The sequence below is a fragment of the Phyllobates terribilis genome, unplaced genomic scaffold (assembly GCF_046119375.1).
Source record: "Phyllobates terribilis strain yellow unplaced genomic scaffold, ASM4611937v1 Scaffold_1__5_contigs__length_1240528914, whole genome shotgun sequence".
Taxonomy (NCBI): domain Eukaryota; kingdom Metazoa; phylum Chordata; class Amphibia; order Anura; family Dendrobatidae; genus Phyllobates; species Phyllobates terribilis.
In genome coordinates, this window is record NW_027362761.1 from 370938132 (window position 1) to 370953258 (window position 15127).

At 39.8% G+C, this 15127-nt stretch overlaps 1 protein-coding gene across 2 annotated transcripts in view; it reads left to right on the forward strand.

Annotated features, from left to right (window-relative positions):
- Positions 1–15127, forward strand: part of WSCD2 (WSC domain containing 2) — a 627547-nt gene that overhangs the window by 469261 nt on the left and 143159 nt on the right. For both annotated transcript variants that reach the window (XM_073676363.1, XM_073676364.1), the window contains exon 5: positions 11764–11948. In XM_073676363.1, coding sequence (XP_073532464.1) covers positions 11764–11948 — 185 coding nt within the window. The remainder of the gene's footprint in view (positions 1–11763; positions 11949–15127) is intronic.

Here is a 15127-nt window from a genome sequence, read left to right on the forward strand (position 1 = left end):
ATTTGAAATAAAACACACCATTTTATTTAATTCTTAGTTTACTAAAAAAAAATAGTTACCTGTCCACGTTCCTGCGCTGATCTCCCATGCACAGCTGTCACATCTGGAGATGGTGACAGCTGTGCATGGCTGCTGTAAGCTCACGCTGCCGGGAACACGTTCGCTCCCGGCAGCGGGAGCCACTGACTGAGGTCACCGGAGTGCATTCAGGCAGCGCAGCTCCGGAGACCTCCTTTATGGCACTGCTGTACCGTGGGAATTTCTCACGATACAGCAGGGCCGTAAAGCAGCTAACCGGAGCAGCGCTGCCTGAACTCCGGCGAACCCGCTTATGCAATGACGGGGCTGCTTTACGGCCCCATCATTCTAGCGGCGGCAGCGGTTCAGAGCGGTCACATTCTATGTGGCTGCTCTGAACTGGAGATCTTCGTGGGACACTCGTGGACTACTACGGAGGGGTAAGGATAAGGTTGTGGTTTATTATTTTATATTTTATTACAGGAGATCGATGGCTTCGGGGAATTAGGTGTCTAGGTGAGTATAGGTGTAGTTTTTTACTTTATTTTAGGTGGCGATCGGCGGGGACAGGTAATGTATGAACTAATTTCTTTTAGGTAACCGCTGGCCACCAATGACATGTATTTAACATTTATTGGGGACACAGTAGGGCAATTTATATAGCAGGATCAGGCTGATGGGAACTACTGCTCCCATCGAGCTGATCCTGCTGGCACGAGTGGACGGGGGACAGACATAGGCCGATGGGAGTAGTAGTGTCACATCGGCCTATGTCTGCCTGCACGCACACACCCGCACACATCGCACAGACACCGCTCACATCGCACAGACACCGCACACATCGCACAGACACCGCGCACACCCGCAGACATCGCACAGACACCGCGCACACCCGCACACATCGCACAGACACCCACACACACCAATCATGACTGGTCTGGGAGGTGAGGCTGACCTGTGCGGCCGTGGGAAAGTTCATGTGAGTTCATGCAGTCAAGCATGAACTCACATGAACCCTCTGAGGGCAACGCGGCGACTTCAAATGAACAGCTGATCGGCATCAGCTGATACCTCAGCTGTTCATTTGAAATATCCAGCGGGAAAGCGCAGCACAGAACGGGAAAGCCGGCGGTGAAGTCTTTTCACTGCCGGCTTCCCCGCCCGGGTCCTTCGCTCCCCGCTCCTTGGTGCTGCGCTCCCCGCCCGGTCCTAACTTACGATCGGGATGGGAGGTGGCGAGGGGAGCGGAGGATCGGGGTGGGAGGCTGCGGGGAAGCAGTATGGGGCTGTGTGATTGTTTAAAAGCCGGCGGCTTTTTACCGCCCGCCGGCTTTTAAACAATCAGGAGAATTCTCCCACGCTGGGATGGCATTCTGATGACAGGCTGGATCTCAGCTGAGCGCTGCCATTCAGCTTGTCATCCTTCAGAGACACTGCAGAGCGCAGGCATTATGGGAACTTCCGATTCCGGTATTCGATATTGTAAAAGTATCGGAATTAAGTATCGGAATTCCGATACCCGATATTTCAGTATCGGAATGCTCAACACTATTCATAAAGTGACATTGGTCAAAATTGTAAAAATTGGCCTTGTCATTAACATGCAAACCAACCTCGGGGGTAAAGGGGTTAAGGGTAGGTTCAGATAAGATTTTAAAAAATCGGTTAGTTTCATCCAGAAAACTCCAATGATTTTTTTTCTCACTTATGAGACATGTGCAGTCCGTATGCAATTTGATTTTTTACTCACTAGCTCATTTACAGTTTCCTATGTTACAGAATTGCAATGTATTTATAAAAAATGAATGGCATACTATGGCTCTGTATGCCATTCGATGTTTTTTTTTATGCACTCATAGACTTGAATGGGTGAATCTCATCCGATTTATGGAAAAAACTAGTGCATGCTGCAATTTTTTTCACCACAGAGTAACATTAGTCCGAATGCGATCAGTTTTTTTTCACAGACAACACTCGGAGCAAAAATATGGTCGTATGAAAGAGCCTTGACAAGAAGAGAGTTAACAGTCTGAAAAACAGGCATCTTTCAAGACTATTAGAAGAAAGTACCCGAAATTGTATAAATAATGTATGGACAAAGAATACTACACAATATACAAAGCCCCCTCAAAAAGCTCTAAAAAACGCAATATTTTTTTTAGCAATAACCTCCAAACATTAATTTTATCCAATAAAGGCTATAATAAAAGCACAAATCACACTAAACATGAGAAAAAATTATAAAATTGCGAGAAACAGCATGTGCCATGATTGTGGATTATCAATGAATAATACAAATATTATTAATAATAATATCATCAATATAAGCTTACATGATTGAATTATACATAACTTCAATAGGTAGAATAAAAGCATGGTAATCATGGAATTAAAGGGATTTTCTGGAAATAGAAAAAACTAAATAATTATAGAAAGTGTCATTATAAATAAATTCCTAAATACATTTAATTAGAAAATCACAATCATTTTGTCTAGAGAAGTAATCACTATAGAATTAAAATGGCTGTCACCATGTTACACTGACAGAAGCTGCTAATTAAATGTATTTAGGAATTTATTTATAATGACATCTCTTTCAAATATTACATTTTTTCTATTCCCGGAGAACCCGTATAATGATAAATTGATAAATAGACAATAAAAACAAATAAATGATTTATGCAATTATTATTAGGGCTAGAAAAAAAAGAAAAAAAAGGGCAAAAAGTAAAGGATGCATTGTCCTTAAAGAAAAATCTTGTAGCAGATTCACAAAACATGAAAAAACAAGAATCAAAGTACGGTATGATCACACTGTGAAAAAAAGTGACCACACCCAGTCAGCACTAGGAATAAATGTTTTTCCATTGGGCTGTTCAGATGAGTCTTTTTCACACAAACTAATTGTTTGCATGAAAAATTTTTAAGCATGCACTAGTTTTTACGTATTTTGGATGAGACTCACTTATACAAATCTATGGGTGCGCCAAAAAAATAAAAATAAACGTATCCTTCATGGATCATGCAAGTTTTACAGATACATTGCAATTCTTATTTTGGTAAACTGCTCTTAATCTAGTATATTTTATTAACTGCTGATGTATAAAAATGGATGTCGTACTGATACCATATGGATATCAAATGGATTGCATACAGATGACAATATAGCAAAATCTCAATTGAAAGAGACAAAATGGACCTGACCAAGACCGAAAAAATAGAAGGTCTGATAGGACAATTGTTCAAGACGTAAGAATAAGAACATGAGTTAACAGTCTAAAAACAGGCACCTTTCTGGACTGAGTATACAGATTGCTTAAATAGAATATGCCAAATATGCTCAGTGGGGATGGAAGAAACTTGACGTCTTTAATAATCAATGTAATCGAATAGGAAAACAGACGCGAAACAGTAAGTAAATGAATTCTGGAAAGGGGCTTGATGACTTATGCAAAGCTTGGCAGATAAACAAAGTGAGACTGATACTGTTCAGAGATAAAAAACCAAGCAATGTGAACTGAGGTCTAAGATGGTACACATGCAAGAAATAGGAGCATGTTCACAATAGCAAAAAGAAGCAAAACCAGCAAAAGACAAAAAATATATCTCATACCCTACCATCATTATATATAAATGTAAAGCAAAGTTGCATATGAAATATAGGGTACTTAGTGAACTATTTTTGATCAAAAAAAGTATACAAGCCGTCCCACCAGCGACAAGGTGACCCTAAATTGGGACGGTACCTACACTGTCTATATTAAAAACCTTACTGTATATCAAAGTTGAAGTAATGCATATAAAAGGGTAGACAAATAGGACCGGGTCCCAACTCCAGACCACCTAGGCCCGTGGTAAGCTATATATATACTAATCAGCTCAACAAAGGGGATGCCACACCCTTAATTTGCACAGAATGCAAACAAGACAAAAAACCAAGCAATGTGAACTGAGGTCTAAGATGGTACACATGCAAGAAATAGGAGCATGTTCACACTAGCAAAAAGAAGCAAAACCAACAAAAGACAAAAAATATATCTCATACCCTACCATCATTATATATAAATGTAAAGCAAAGTTGCATATTAAATATAGGGTACTTAGTGAACTATTTTTGATCAAAAAAAGTATACAAGCCGTCCCACCAGCGACACTGGCCCCAGATCCCGAAAAATGGAGACGCTATGGAAAATTGCGACTTTTTTTAACAACCTTTTGATTTTTTTTCACTACTTAAATCAAAATGAACCTATATATGTTTGGTATCTACGAACTCCTAATGAACTGGAGAATCATAATGGCAGGTTAGTTTTACCATATAGTGAATATGGTAAAAACAAACCCCAAAAAACAACTGTGGAATTGCACTTTTTTTTTGCAATTTCACCGCACTTGGAATTTTTTTGCCCGTTTTTCTGTACATGTTATGGTAAAACCAATGGTGTTCAAAAGTACGTCTTGTCCCACAAAAACCAAGACCTCATATGGCCATATTGACTGAAAAATAAAAAAGTTATGGTTCTGGGAATAAGGGGAGCAAAAAAACAAAAGAGTAAAAATGGAAAATGGCCTGGGGGTGAAGGGGTTAAAGAAGTTGCCAACTTTATTATTATTATTTGACAAATGTGGAGACATGATTTTGTGGCACTTACTATTCTAGAAGTGTGACAGGTTTTCCTCCTGCACGTGCTACCTTTACCACAGACTGAACAGCTCTACTGTTCTCTAGATGGAAATTGATAGAGGGTCATGTAACCAGACCTGTCTATTAGCCTCCTCCCTTTGAAAATCACCTTTACTATGTGTAGTGAATTTTAACTCCTTTCCTCTGCAGCCAATTTTCAGTGTTGTACTTTTTTCCTCTCTTTCTTCTACTAGCCATAACTTTTTTATTTTTATGTCAACATAGCTATATAAGAGCTTGTTTTTTGGGGATGACTTGTAGTTTTGAATGATATCATCTATTTTTATCATGTAATCTACTGGAAAATGGCAAAAAAAATCCAAATTGGATGAAATGTTGAAACAAATGCAGTTTTGACATTATTTTTGGGGTTTTATTTGTATGGCATTCATTGTATGATAAAAATGACCCAACAACATGATTCTTAAGGTCAGTACAATTACAGTTATTGTTTTTTATTTTTTGGTCCCCCTTGGGTGATTTGAACCTGCCATCAATCAATCAATCAATGAATCACTTATACTATATACTGCAATATAATAGTATTGCAGTATATAATGAAAATCAGAGTATCCTATGAAACTCAGCCTTTAGTTAAACTTCACAGGAGTACCAAGATGGCAACAATGGCAGCTATGGTAACCCATCAGTTGTCTGAAATCACGTTGGCAAGGGGCAATTTGTTCCATGTACCAAGAGCAATGGCAACCAAGATTGACAGCAGCATTTAAATATTTCATAGCAGCGATTGGAGCTAAGCTCTGGCTGCTGCTGTTAGACACAGATATGGCTACTGTATGTAATATAGCTGGCATCAGATGCATGTGGAGAGAGATCAGATCCTGAACTCCCTCACTGTCACCCCCGCAATGATGTACCTATACATTTTTAGTATGTCTTGACAGAACTGGGCTACCGCCTACACATCTGCTATGTATCAATGGAAATCACTTTGACCGTTTGTAGTGTTTAGATAAAGCTTGGACAGATAATGTGTCTTTTCATATTAATAAATTTGTGTTATGTTTTCTCGGTTACGAATACCCAGGTTTTAATTTTTCACCATCTTTTTGAATCGCCCTTTAAAAGTAAAATCTACAAAATCAAATTCCTAACTTATTTGTTAAGATAAAGTGACTAAACCCTTTAAAAATCTCAGAGGCATGTGCCACAAGAAGGACCTCTAATAAGTTTACTTACAGTGCAAAAAACTTCACCTAAACATTTTGCTCCAGGCAAAGGAAAGTCTGGCTAGATATAGCAGCTTGGTATCTTGAAGATTTGACAGAATATCATCATCTACAATGACAATATGAATAGACTAATATGTAAAAAAAAAGTATGACATTCACCATAAATTGATTTGTTTTATTTTGAATATGAACTACTTACGTTAGTCTTTTCATTCCTTAGGTAGAATAGACATATATTTTGCATTAGTATTCTCTGAATGGTTGTTTGTGTTCCGTGTTTATTATTTTATACAGTATATACTGTATACAGTACAGACCAAAAGTTTGGACACACCTTCTCATTTAAAGATTTTTCTGTATTTTCATGACTATGAAGATTGTATATTCACGCTGAAGGCATCAAAACTATGAATTAACACATGTGGAATTATATACTTAACAAAAAAGTGTGAAACAACTGAAAATATGTCTTATAGTCTAGGTTCTTCAAAGTAGCCTTCTTTTGCTTTGATGACTGCTTTGCACACTCTTGGCATTCTCTTGATGAGCTTCAAGAGGTAGTCACCGGAAATGGTTTTGAATTCACAGGTGTGCCCTGTCAGGTTTAATAAGTGGGATTTCTTGCCTTATAAATGGGGTTGCGACCATCAGTTGTGTTGTGCAGAAGTCAGGTGGATACACAGCTGATAGTCCTACTGAATAGACTGTTAGAATTTGTATTATGGCAAGAAAAAAGCAGCTAAGTAAAGAAAAATGAGTGGCCATCATTACTTTAAGAAATGAAGGTCAGTCAGTCTCAAAAATTGGGCAAACTTTGAAAGTGTCCCCAAGTGCAGTTGCAAAAACCATCAAGCGCTACAAAGAAACTGGCTCACATGAGGACCACCCCTGGAAAGGAAGGCCAAGAGTCACCTCTGCTTCTGAGGATAAGTTTATCCGAGTCACCAGCCTCAGAAATCACAGGTTAACAGCAGCTCAGATTAGAGACCAGGTCAATGCCACACAGAGTTCTAGCTGCAGACACATCTCTACAACAAATGTTAAGAGGAGACTTTGTGCAGCAGACCTTCATGGTAAAATAGCTGCTAGGAAACCACTGCTAAGGACAGGAAACAAGCAGAAGAGACTTGTTTGGGCTAAAGAACACAAGGAATGGACATTAGACCAGTGGAGATCTGTGCTTTGGTCTGATGAGTCCAAATTTGGGATCTTTGGTTCCAACCACCGTGTCTTTGTGCGACGCAGAAAAGGTGAACGGATGGACTCTACATGCCTGGTTCCCACCGTGAAGCATGGAATAGGAGGTGTGATGGTGTGGGGGTGCTTTGCTGGTGACACTGTTGGGGATTTATTCAAAATTGAAGGCATACTGAACCAGCATGGCTACCACAGCATCTTGCAGCGGCATGCTATTCCATCCGGTTTGCGTTTAGTTGGACCATCATTTATTTTTCAACAGGACAATGACCCCAAACACACCTCCGGGCTGTGTAAGGGCTATTTGACCAAGAAGGAGAGTGATGGGGTGCTACGCCAGATGACCTGGCCTCCACAGTCACCAGACCTGAACCCAATCGAGATGGTTTGGGGTGAGCTGGACCGCGGAGTGAAGGCAAAAGGGCCAACAAGTGCTAAGCATATCTGGGAACTCCTTCAAGATTGTTGGAAGACCATTTCCGGTGACTACCTCTTGAAGCTCATCAAGAGAATGCCAAGAGTGTGCAAAGCAGTCATCAAAGCAAAAGGTGGCTACTTTGAAGAACCTAGAATATAAGACATATTTTCAGCTGTTTCACACTTTTTGTTAAGTATATAATTCCACATGTATTAAATCATAGTTTTGATGCCTTCAGTGTGAATGTACAATTTTCATAGTCATGAAAATACAGAAAAATATTTAAATGAGAAAGTGTGTCCAAACTTTTGGTCTGTACTGTATATATATATTTATTATCATGTATGGAGTCTTATTCCTTAGGGTTTATTATATTGCTCATATATACAGTACAGACCAAAAGTTTGGACACACCTTCATATTTAAAGATTTTTCAGTATTTTCATGACTATGAAAATTGTACATTCACACTGAAGGCATCAGAACTATGAATTATCACATGTAGAATTATATACTTAACAAAAAAGTGTGAAACAACTGAAAATATGTCTTATATTCTAGGTTCTTCAAGCAGCCTCCTTTTGCTTTGATGACTGCTTTGCACACTCTTGGCATTCTCTTGATGAGCTTCAAGAGGTAGTCACCGGAAATGTTTTTCACTTCACAGGTGTGAATTGTCAGGTTTAGTAAGTGGGATTTCTTGACTTATAAATGGAGTTTATGTTGTGCAGAAGTCAGGTGGATACACAGCTGATAGTCCTACTGAATAGACTGTTAGAATTTGTATTATGGCAAGAAAAAAGCAGCTAAGTAAAGATAAACGAGTGGCCATCATTACTTTAAGAAATGAAGGTCAGTCAGTGCGAAAAATTGGGAAAACTTTGAAAGTGTCCCAAAGTGCAGTTGCAAAAACCATGAAGTGCTACAAAGAAACTGGCTCACATGAGGACCGCCCCAGGAAAGGAAGACCAAGAGTCACCTCTGCTTCTGAGGATAAGTTTATCTGAGTCACCAGCCTCAGAAATCGCAGGTTAACAGCAGCTCCGATTAGAGACCAGGTCAATGCCACACAGAGTTCTAGCAGCAGACACATCTCTTCAGCAACTGTTAAGAGGAGACTTTGTGCAGCAGGCCTTCATGGTAAAATAGCTGCTAGGAAACCACTGCTAACGACAGGCAACAAGCAGAAGAGACTTGTTTGGGCTAAAGAACACAAGGAATGGACATTAGACCAGTGGAAATCTGTGCTTTGGTCTGATGAGTCCAAATTTGAGTTCTTTGGTTCCAACCACCGTGTCTTTGTGCGACGCAGAAAAGGTGAACGGATGGACTCTACATGCCTGGTTCCCACCGTGAAGCATGGAGGAGGAGGTGTGATGGTGTGGGGTTGCTTTGCTGGTGACACTGTTGGGGATTTATTCAAAATTGAAGGCATACTGAACCAGCATGGCTACCACAGAATCTTGCAGCGGCATGCTATTCCATCCGGTTTGCGTTTAGTTGGACCGTCATTTATTTTTCAACAGGACAATGACCCCAAACACACTTCCAGGCTGTGTAAGGGCTATTTGACCAAGAAGGAAAGTGATGGGGTGCTACGACAGATGACCTGGCCTCCACAGTCACCAGACCTGAACCCAATCGAGATAGTCTGGGGTGAGCTAGACCGCAGAGTGAAGGCAAAAGGGCCAACAACTGCTAAGCATCTCTGGGAACTCCTTCAAGATTGTTGGAAGACCATTTCCAGTGACAACCTCTTGAAGCTCATCAAGAGAATGCCAAGAGTGTGCAACGCAGTCATCAAAGCAAAAGTTGGCTACTTTGAAAAGCCTAGAATATAAGACATATTTTCAGCTGTTTCACACTTTTTTGTTAAGTATATATTTCCACATGTGTTAATTCATAGTTTTGATGCCTTCAGTGTGAATGTACAATTTTCATAGTCATAAAAATACAGAAACATCTTTAAATGAGAAGGTGTGTCCAAACTTTTGGTCTGTAGTGTATATATATATATATATATATATATATATATATATATATATATATACACTGCTCAAAAAAATAAAGGGAACACTTAAACAACAGAATATAACTCCAAGTAATTCAAACTTCTGTGAAATCAAACTGTCCACTTAGGAAGCAACATTGATTGACAATCAATTTCACATGCTGTTGTGCAAATGGAATAGACAATAGATGGAAATTATTGGCAATTATCAAGACACCCTCAATAAAGGAATGGTTCTGCAGATGGGGACCACAGACCACATCTCAGTACCAATGCTTTCTGGTTGATGCTTTGGTCACTTTTGAATGTTGGTTGTGCTTTCACACTCATGGTAGCATGAGACGGACTCTACAACCCACAGAAGTAGCTCAGGTAGTGCAGCTCATCCAGGATGGCACATCAATGCAAGCTATGGCAAGAAGGTTTGCTGTGTCTGTCAGCGTAGTGTCCAGAGGCTGGAGGCACTACCGGAAGACAGGCCAGTACACCAGGAGACATGGAGGGGGCCGTAGGAGGGCAACAACCTAGCAGCAGGACTGCTACCTCCACCTTTGTGCAAGGAGGAACAGGAGGAGCACTGCCAGAGCCCTGCAAAATGACCTCCAGCTGGCCACAAATGTGCATGTGTCTGCACAAACGGTTAGAAACCGACTCCATGAGGGTGATATGAGGGCCCGATGTCCACAGATGGAGGTTGTGCTCACAGCCCAACACCATGCAGGACGCTTGGCATTTGCCACAGAGCACCAGGATTGGCAAAGTCGCCACTGGTGCCCTGTGCTCTTCACAGATGAAAGCTGGTTCACACTGAGCACATGTGACAGACATGATAGAGTTTGGAAACACCGTGAAGAGCGATCTGCTGCCTGCAACACCCTTCAGCATGACAGGCTTGGCAGTGAGTCAGTAATGGTGTGGGGTGGCATTTCTTTGGAAGGCCGCACAGCCCTCCATGTTCTTGCCAGGGGTAGCCTGGCTGCCATTAGGTACCGAGATGAGATCCTCAGACCCCTTGTTAGACCATATGCTGGTGCGGTTGGCCCTGGGTTCCTCCTAATGCAGGACAATGCCAGACCTCATGTGGCTGGAGTTTGTCAGCAGTTCCTGCAAGATGAAGGCATTGAAGCTATGGACTGGCCCGCCCGTTCCCCAGACCTGAATCCGATTGAGCACATCTGGGACATCATGTCTCGCTCCATCTACCAATGTCATGTTGCACCACAAACTGTCCAGGAGTTGGCGGATGCTTTAGTCCAGGTCTGGGAGGAGATCCCACAGGAGACCATCCACAACCTCATCAGGAGCATACCCAGGTGTTGTAGGGAGGTCATACAGGCACGTGGAGGCCACACACAAAACGGAGCAAGGACATTACATCAAAGTTGGATCAGCCTGTAGTGTGTTTTTCCACTTTAATTTTGGGGGCGACTCCAAATCCAGGCCTCCATTGGTTAATAAATTTGATTTCCATTGATGATTTTTGTGTGATTTTGTTGTCAGCACATTCAACTTTGTACAGAACAAAGTATTCAATGAGAATATTTCATTCATTCAGATCTAGGATGTGTTATGTGAGTGTTCCCTTTATTTTTTTGAGCAGTGTATATAATTATATATGAGCAATATAATAAACCTTAAGGAATAAGACTCCATACATGATAATGTGCATCTGTCAAATTATCAATTTAGATATAGAAAAGATTACACCATTTCTAAGCCCCAATGCACCAGGCTACCTGATTAAAATATAGTGTAGGAGCAGAATGATTTCTTTCAATTATTGCCCAGGGAATTGTCCCAACTGAATCTCTACTATAGTAACAAACACATGAGCTGTAAATGAATTGGCCACAAGCATCAGGCACTATAAATCTGACCCAGAAAAGAGAATTAAGTATGCAGAAATAGAAGCGTATACATGGCCAGCAAGAATAGCCATTTCCATATTTCAGACTGTATCACGATGATGGATGTTCACTGTAGCACATTCTGTGTAATTGTCTTATTTCTAAAGACCTGCACAAACATCTTCATTTTTAATCATGTGCCTTCATAAAAAGAGACAGAGGTTGGTATGAAGCTGGAATCCAAATATTATATGACTTCTTAATCTAAGAAAACTATCCCTCTAAAAATGTCCTATAAAACAGTCCAGTACATTGACCATAGCATGAAGAACTTGATTAATTCAATCAATGATACTTCATTATTGTTTATACCTATGCACATTGTTTTATTGCAGGGGTTACATGTATGCTGGGCTTGAATTTGGAGCTGAATGTTACTGTGGTCACAAAATTAAAGCCTTAAATGTTAGTGAATCGGAATGTAACATGGAGTGTAAGGGAGAAAAAAGCAACATGTGTGGTGGAGTAAACCGCTTGTCTATTTACAGACTGGAGCTCACACAGGAGTCTGCGAGGAGGTGTGAGTATTGTTTTCCATTTCCTTACTTTCTTAACTTGTGAAGGTGGATCTGAACTTCATAACATAAGTTATGGCTGAGCTTCTTGGGCAATTAGGTCTCCTTTCATGCTAATTGGGTCCATTCATTTCTTAGGCCTCATTCAGATGTCCAGGATTTTTCAGGTATCCAAGAAATGATCCAAGTGTCATCAGTGTTTTGGATCGGAGTTTCATTATTGTGTCAGTTTGTACCATCGGAGTTTCATCAGTGATTTTGACAAATCAAAAAATAAGTAAATACATTACAAAGCCTCTGCCATTCATTGCAATGTTACTCATGGGATGCACATGAACTGCAATTTTCACAGACCCATAGACTTGTACAAGTGATTTTGACCCATCACTCCAATCAAAATTGGACAAGTCTCTGTGTGCGTCAAAAAGCACAGACATGTGAATAACACCATAGACTTTAATGAGTACTTGTTCTGTGACCTCAGGTATATTTAGGAAACACATCATTTGTTTATGTTGGCACACTTGTAACATTAGACAATGTGTCCATGGTTCCTAAGTAGATGAATAAGTACCAAGAGGTGTACTGCTGCCTCCACCTTATATAGTTTCTTTAGTATCTCCAAAAGTGCCCATTGCCCTATGCACTAAATATTTGCAGACTACCACTCTTTCCACTGCATTTAGTGTCCAATGCTAAACGCCGAACATGGACTTCTCCCGGAAGTCTGTTGCAATGTTCAGAGTTCCAGGGAAGAACTTCAGTAAAAAATTTTATTGGTTAAACCTGTGTGACTGTATATGTAGTGTACTGTAGGTGCATTAATATACTCATCACTTATCGATCACAGTCCTCCCCAGTTTCCAGCACCACTCTGGTCCTCTTCTGGGTCACATGACAACTCTTTTGATTTGCCAGCTCATACTGGGTTTTAATGTGAACCCGAAATCTCTTTTACAATGTAAGCCTATGGAGCTTTTTTGTGACACTCCATAGACTTATATTATAAAAGCAACTTCCAGTTCACACATATAGCTCAGTGTGAGCCAGCAAGTCGGAATAGAAGTAAAGTGACCAGGAAGAGGAATGTAGATACACTGGAAACCAAGGAAGATGGTAATTGGTGAGTACATTAATGTGCCTATACTACACATGTACATTTTCACAAGTTTAGCCAGTAAAAAGTTTATTGGAAGTGCTTCTTTTATTAGTCCAACTCTGCAGCCTAAGATAACTATAAAATCATTTTTCTTTTAGTCTGGCACATGCAAATCCCCACGGAGTGGTCTGATGGCGTGACCTGGACTATTTTTGAGACAATCCTGACATGGAAATATTCATGTTACCTAGCTTTGATTTACATGAATGACATCCCCTATATCATCCATATTTACCAATAAATATTGTTTTGTTCACCCAAAGTTCGGTTAATGTGCATAGGCGAGCTTATTTACTGCCCTGAACAAAGGGTAAGAAGCATGTGCTATTCTTTGGATAAGCAAAGCAAGCGCAAGATTTACTGCTAAATACAATGATGTAGGGGATATCGCCTATGTCAAACAAGACAAAAAGCAGGATTATCTACACTGCAAGAGTCTCCAAAGACAGTACAGGTCCGCCCATCAGACCAATCAGTGAGGATTTACAAATGATCCAGGACAGAAATAAAGACTATTTTTGCTGGTATCCACTTTGGTGGTGTACAATTATACATTTTTAAATGTCATTTCATTCTGCAGTGAGGACAGTTTAGAACATAAAAGCCTTCTGAGTCACAGGTTTCTGAAGTCTGACAATGTAAAATTCTAAAATGGATTATGAGTGTGAATTAGTATGGATATATTTTTTGTCCACAAGGAGGGGGAGCTCTAACTACATTCACAAAATTCTACACGATTACCGCATACAAAAAGCTGTAAGTTTCATTGAGAAATAAATTCCACTTATTATTGTATACTGTGTATCTTGAAATGTTATAAATGGACCAGGTCAAGTGAACAGCACATTAGTCATTTTGCCATATTAGAGTTTCAGTCCTTAAGAGCACATAATGGAGAATGTATTTCTTTGAATGGGAAAAGTCAATGAGAACTGAGTCAGGAGTTTTGTGTTCATTTCTGAGATGATTTACTTAGTATACCATGTCTTAACTTAATTTTCACCCTTTTGCCTTCAAAACAGCATCAAAGTTTCAATTACTTAGATACGAGTCCATGCGTTTTATTTTTTAGGATATTGGCAAAGAGGTTTTTCCAAACATCTTGTAGAACTAACTAGAGAACTTCTATGGATGTAAGCTTCAGCAATTCCTTCTGTCTCTTCATGTAATCCCAGACAGACTGGATGATATTGAGATCAGGGTTCTATGGGAGTCGTATCATCACTTTCAGGGTCCTTGTTCTTTTTTACGCAGAACATAGTTCTTAATGAGTTTGGCTATAGGTGTGGGTCATTGTCCTGCTGCTGAATAAATTTGTAGTCCGATACAGTCAGATAAATAACCATCATGCAATACCATAGAGAGGCATCTAATTTGCTCCAAATTTAATCTGCAGCAGGACAAACCCTAAACAAACAGCCAATGTCATTATGAACTATCTTCAGCATAAAGAATAATCTCAACATCATCCAGTCTGTCTGGGATTACATGAAGAAACAGAAGGATTTGTGCAAGCCTACATCCACAGAAGATCTGTTGTTAGCTCTGCAAGATATTTGGAACAACCTCCCTGCTGATTTCTTTCAAAAACTATGTGCAAGTATATCTAAAAGAATTGATAGTTTGATGCTGTTTTGAAGGTAAAGGGCAGTCACAACAAATATTGATTGAATTTTGATTTCTGTTTTGCTCATTTACTTTGCATTTTGTTAACTCATTAAAAAAATATTATATTTATTAAAACATTCTTACCTTGCAGCATTATTTCCATACATGCCTAAAGTTGTTCCACAGTATTGTCTGTGCATATATACAGTTGTGCTCAAAAGTTTACATACCCCGGCAGAATTTTTCCTTTCTTGGCCTTGTTTCAGAGAATATGAATGATAACAAAAAAACTTTTTCTCCACTCATGGGTATTGGTTGGGTGAAGCCATTTATTGTCAAACTACTGTGTTTTCTCTTTTTAAATCTTAATGACAACGAAAAACATCCAAATGACCCTGATCAAAAGTTCACATGTCC